This window comes from Prosopis cineraria, unplaced genomic scaffold (genome assembly GCF_029017545.1).
Source record: "Prosopis cineraria cultivar Desert tree isolate PC_DT_omini unplaced genomic scaffold, ASM2901754v1 PC1103, whole genome shotgun sequence".
Lineage (NCBI taxonomy): Eukaryota > Viridiplantae > Streptophyta > Magnoliopsida > Fabales > Fabaceae > Prosopis > Prosopis cineraria.
Window position 1 is genome coordinate 4,539 of NW_026556428.1, and position 6,527 is coordinate 11,065.

A 6,527-nucleotide genomic window follows, 5' to 3' on the forward strand; every position below is an offset into this window, starting at 1 on the left:
ATAGTTTCACCGGAATACTCTATTTAATCATGCACGTCATGAAAAATTCTTGTATGGATGGAAATCCCTTTTTACCATGTGCAATCAATTGAGATAGTTTAAAAGGATTTTAATTAAAATCTTATATTTAATACAAAAACAAATTTCATCAACCGGCCCTTATATTATGATCGGAGATGGTTTATGAATGGTATGACCCTCTTTATGTCTCTCGCGAGAACGACACGAAGAGAAATGTCTCTAGACAAATGAAATATATAGAGAAAGGGGTCGGAAATCATACAACTTATTTAAAAGGATTTAAGTAGATTTTTTTTTATCTTAAAAGTATCTCTATAATTATTAGTGTCTAAAATTATGAAACAATGTAGCATGATATATTTCAAAATCCTTGTAATATTATTTTCTTTTTAATTATTAGTGTTAAGTCTGTTAGTGTGGGAAGAATTTTTTAACCCAGCGTTGACTTAATATTGACTGTAAAAAATGACAAATATTACACCAATTTTAAAAATTATACACTTCATTGTTTCCTAATTTTTAAAAAATATTTATAACTTCTCTAAAACTACTTTCTAGACAAAAATGAAGTTTAGTTTAATTTTAAAACAAGAAAAATATAATTCATTCCAAATTTTGTAAAAATTAAGCTTATTTTATTAATATTTCATATAAATCAAATATTATTAAATAAGGAAAACGATTGCTACATTAAAAAAAACCCAAGCTTATTTTATTATTGTATTATAAAAACATATGAAGTGAAGCTAAAACAAAAGGTGGTAGTGACATGATTGGAAGGTTGCGGGGTTGTACCATAGTTGCACGGTAGGAAGTAGATGGCTAAGGCCTACATTTATAGATAAATGTCTCCAAAGGGATTATAAATCCAAAACAAGCCCAAGTGAAATTTTGTTGCAAAAAAATCATGAATGAGTTAATTAGGATCAAGAGACTTATTTATAAATAAAATTGATGAATTTATAAAAACACTTTCAAATTTGATCATAATTAATTTTTCACGTGGAACAATACAAATGTTTTTGGACTTATTTTTTGGACCAGTATTGACCAGTAGTCGTACTAATTTGTCAGATAATTTGTAAATTTTTAAAATTTTCAAGTTTCTTACATAGTTGCATTTACAAGTCAACTTCTTATAATATCTAATATTTTAATATTTAGTCCAAGTTAAATTTTATAAATTTACAAGTAAACTTCTTAAACTTATAAATAAATATATCATACTTCACTTGAAAATATTGAAATATTAACATTTTAATAAAAATATTTTTTAAATTTTTATTTTCCTTGAATGTTTAATAGTTGACAATAGTCATGATCAGTTATTCAAAAACAAGGGACACGCGTGACATCTCACGAGTGAAAGTAATAACAAATTAGTCTATAGGAATTTGATAATAAAAATTAATTTTTTATTTAAGACTTACATGTAATTTCCCCTCTTATTATCATTATTATTATTTTTTGTGATTTACTATAAAATCCCACTAAAGGAATGAAAACACAATAAATCCCACTAAAGATTAAAATATCCTTGAAGTTCCATATTCCAAATCCCATGTAAATGAATTTTCATACACAAAGTTGTTATTTTGGTGGCTGAGCATGAAAATTTATTTAAATACAAGAAATTTGGGAGTCTAGAGATATTTTGGCATTTTCTTAGGAATCTGCTGCATTTTCCTTTATTCCATGAGGCTTTATAATAATTGCCCCATTTTCTTTCTTGCCCTGCGGCCGAGGGAGAGATTTGATGTGACTAATTTGCCCCTGAGTGCGCTTCACTTTACTGCATTGATGAATCCTTTACTTGAGCATCCAAACACGTTATTAGTCCCACAACTCACGCAACAACGCAACGCTGCCTTTTGCCTTTCGGAAAAATAAGGCTCTTTTGTTTGCCTAACCCACTCTTCCAATTCCTCCCGGGCCCCATTTCCTTCTCATCCAAAATAATTGGGAATTTAAATTCAACAATTAAAAAGATACAATAGATATCACTCTTTGCATTGTATGGCTAAATTAAATCTTTATATCTGCCAACCTCATATTTAATTAGGAGTCTTAAGTTAATCTTAAAATATCATTGCATTAGATACTCATTGAAAAAGTTTTGTCGTTATTGTAATTTCTCCCAACTTTGGATGGGAGGTGAGAAGCAAGAAGATGTGTTTAAATATTATTACATAAAAATAAATATGATTCTCTTTTTCATTTTTTTGTTAAAAATACTTAGACCTTTTTCATTTATTAAATTAATTTTTTGTCTATTACTCTATCCATTAAAAAATATATCGAATTTCACTCTCAATAAAGTAATTATTTATTTTTTAATTAATTTTATCTTTTTATATTTACCTCTATAAAATACTTTACAATAAATATAAAGTTATTTATGAACACTAAAAAAAAGGTAATGATTACACCTTCAAAGATTAAAAATATTTTACATTTTTTAACATTCAATTTTTAAAAAAATGTCTTATATTTTTAAATGAAGGGACTATATTATATCCAATTTATTTAAAAAATTTATATTTTCTGACTTGCAAATCTCCCTGAATAAAACACATACTTTGAATTACCTTCCAAGGTTTTAGTTCTCAAATATACACATAAAACAAGTGATGCTGTATTCATCAAATCCACTTCAATTAGATTAAATTATATACAAATTATACAACAACAACAAGCTTGACCCGACCAAGTGGAGTGAGCTAAATTGTATACAAATTATAACCCAGAAAATTAATTGTATATAATTGAAAATGCGTATAAAAAAGAAAATAAAATCAAAATCAAAATCAAATGGTTAAAAATATATATCTCACGATCCAAAATTATGCAGTTATTTCAAAAAAGAGAAGATAAAAATAATTGCTGGCCAAAAAATAAGTGATAAAAATAATTCAAGATTACACAGCTTGATGCAGATTTATATTTACATACAAAGTATATATACCATTATTTTATTTACTATTGCAAAAAAAATACATTCACACACACACACACACACACACACAATTAAAATCCGCCTATAAAATACGGCCAATTATTTATTAGAGATATTGAATGTGTCCTTGTACGAGCCAAGCCTGTCTCGATCCACTCTTTCTGGTCTCTATATATACCTTTTCCAACCCCTCGTTCACTTCCCAATCCAATTCTTTCTTTTGTATCGCCATTTCCTTAGTTCTTAATTAATTCTTGCTCTTCTTCTCTCTCTCGAACGGAATTAATGGCGGCAGCGGCTTACAGCGACCCCGTAGACGACTCAGCCAAACCCCCCGCGTCGCAAGCGCAGCCACTCCACTCGCCGTGGCATTCTCCGGTCCCGTACTTGTTCGGCGGCTTAGCGGCCATGCTGGGCCTCATCGCTTTTGCCCTCTTAATCCTCGCCTGCTCTTACTGGAAGCTCTCCGGCTACCTCGAAGGCGACGGTGACGGCGAGCGAAACCTCGAGGCCGGCGACTCCAAACTCGACGACCAAACCCAAAAAACTCCGATTCCTTACGAGGAGAAAATCCTGGTGATCATGGCCGGACAGGAGAAGCCGACATTCTTAGCCACTCCGATGTGGTCGAGCCGGTCATCTTCCTTCGGGGACAACACCACCACTTGCTGTTCCTGCGACAAGAACGCTAAATCTGAACTCCATACGGGAGAGACCACTGTGAAACCAGAGGAAATCAGCGGCCACGATCAGGTACAGAGCGAGAACAGGGGAACTACCCCAGAAACCTCACATGACCAGAGCCATTAGATCTTCTTCCTGTCTCTGATTTTCTTTCTCTTTTAAGCTTCCTCGAAGAAGCTCGTGACACAGAGATATTTTTTTCCCCTGACCTTTATATTCAGTCAGTTTGGCGCGGGTATGAACGAGCTTGCATGTTGAGTGATTGGGTGGTGCAGAATCAGAGATAGACATATCATATACATCCAATTCTCTTCCTTAAATGTCTAGTGATAATTAATCAATTCGGGGGCCGTAAATTCAATTGAGCTGAAATCGAAATCTGGTTCAGTGTTTTTGCTTTTGTTTTTTGTTTTTTGTTTTTAAATCAGAATGGGATGAGATTTGAAGACTTTGAGAGATGGATACGTATGAGAAAAGTTAAAAAAGAAGCTAGAACTTTGACATCTGTTTTCTGTGAATCTGTGGGTCGTGGGATTGCCAGATTAGGGATCGATGTATACGTGGAGGGTACGTGTAAATCTGTTTCTGATGCGGCGAGATGAAACTGTTGAAGCAAAGTTTCTTTTATTTTTTCTTTTTTATTTATTTATTGTAGTCTTCAATTTTCTGGGTTTCTCTGAGCGCTATACACATGAAGAAACGAGCTTGACTTCTTTGATGCTCATTAAGTTGATGATGTAATTTCAGGAGGTAAAAATTAAATATGAACCTTATGCTGGATGAATCAATTTCCTTGTCCCTGGATTGTTGTAGAGCATGATAAAAAGAAGCTTGGTTTATTGAATAATTTGAGGGGATAGCTTATTATTTGGCTGGCTAACAACAAAAACAATAATAATAATAATAATAATGATGGTGCTCTATAAAGCGTTAGGATAGAATAAGGGGAATGAAGGGTATGGAATTGTCAGGCTTTAAACTTTAATGCATGTCGCTGGGGGGTCCCAGAATGATGATAAAACGACAATTCTTACTGCGTTTGAGTGCCATGGTGCTACTGGCGAGCCACAGGCTAGGAAGCTCACTTCCCAACAACGCTTTTAAATAATCATTCTCTTTGATTCTATAATTACAAGTTATTTTTTTTAGCATTTTTATCAAAATTAAAAAAATTAAATTTTAATAATTTATTAATAAATTTAATAAGTTTTTAACTTCATTCTCATTAAATATATATATTTTAAAAATAAAATAATTTAATTTTTAGTAATATTTTTAATATTTAATAGAAATAAAAAGATAAATTATATATAATATTTATTGAGATGTCTTATAAATAAATTTAAAATAAATATTATTTTTTTATTTTATAAATAAATCCAAACCAGTTGCCCCAATCCATATTGGTGGGTCAGATTAATGAACCAGTCTGGTGAAGAGTTTTGGGCAAAAGTGAAACAGGTTAAGTTTTATTTATTTATTTTTTTGGCTTTTGTTAAGCCTAAAACGAAATTGTTTTAAATTTTAAAAAATTAGCAGCTTGTTGGATTTACACTTTAGTAGCTCTGTTTTGTTAAATTGTATGTGGTTTATACATTATTTTTTTCATTTACTAGTGAATTAATGCTCTTGTAGAAGTTGTATATGAATTTTTTATATTTTAATTAAATTATATTATTTTAATCTAGCTGGCCCCAATTCAACTACATAAAACCATTGACTATTTACTATTTTGACAGTTTAATATGAAGTTTGGTTTACAGTAAGTTGCATTTCAATTCCCATACTCCCCCCCCAATCTTCAGTTTGAAACTCATTTCATAAGGGAAATTCTATCTATTAAAATTCATAAAAAAATATCATTCATAAATTATAAATAGTATAATTGGTTTTTGGCTTCTACAATTCTCTCTTATACTCTCTCCGATCTCATTTATAAAACGCATTTAGAAAACTCTATTTTATCTTATTTATAAATTATGATACAATTTTTCAAGCTATATTTTAAAAGTATTTTTAAAATTATCTTTAAATAAAGAACAAATAACATGCTATCACTTTTTAATATTTTTATAAAATTATATTTAAAATTTTACATACTTTTATTTCTGTTATTTTGTATATTGATAGTGATAAGATTGATAGAAATAATTTATAAAACAGGTACGAAGGAATACTAATTTTACACAATCGTTACACCTAATCGTTGCAGTGTACGCGCACACATTTTAACTATCACAAGGTGTTAGAATTTGAGTGGAATCATTTCAAAAACGTATAAGAATTCATTTTACAGTTTTAAGCACGACTCTAATTATAACAATGCACCCTTCCTTGCGTCATTACTCTGAAGTATAGGAACTTGACACGTACGTTTTTGTTTCCATGACAACTAATTGCCATTAAAATTAATTAATATAAAATATAATATAAAAGATATAACTTGATGTAAGGCATTTTAGAGTGTAAAAAGAAGTCTCACATCAAAAAGATTAAAAAATTGATTATGATATATAAAATTTAAAAAGTATTAATCAAATGATTTAAGCTGTTTTGATAGATTATATTATCCTTAAGCATACTTAATATAATAAATCTAATATGGTATCATAAGCCATTTTCTTGTGGGACAAAAAAAGAAGAAAGAAAGAAAGAAAAAGAAAAAAAATGAAAGAAATAAAAGAGGAAAAAAAATACAAGAAGTTAAAAAAAAGAAAGAAAAGAAGAGAGAAGAAGAAAAAAAAAAGGAAAAGAAATTGAATAAACCTGAGACATATGAGATTGAAAAAAGTACAAGTCTAGGCAAGAAGAAGAAAAAAATTGAAAAAAAAATAGAGAGAAAAAAAAGTAATAGAAAGAATATTAT

At 29.8% G+C, this 6,527-nt stretch overlaps 1 protein-coding gene across 1 annotated transcript; it reads left to right on the forward strand.

Annotated features, from left to right (window-relative positions):
- Positions 1-3,105: 3,105 nt before the first annotated feature.
- Positions 3,106-4,461, forward strand: LOC129299267 (protein GLUTAMINE DUMPER 3-like). The gene has a single exon (XM_054937729.1). It carries the CDS (start codon positions 3,263-3,265, stop codon positions 3,785-3,787), a length of 525 nt encoding a protein of 174 aa, XP_054793704.1. The 5' UTR covers positions 3,106-3,262; the 3' UTR covers positions 3,788-4,461.
- Positions 4,462-6,527: the final 2,066 nt, after the last annotated feature.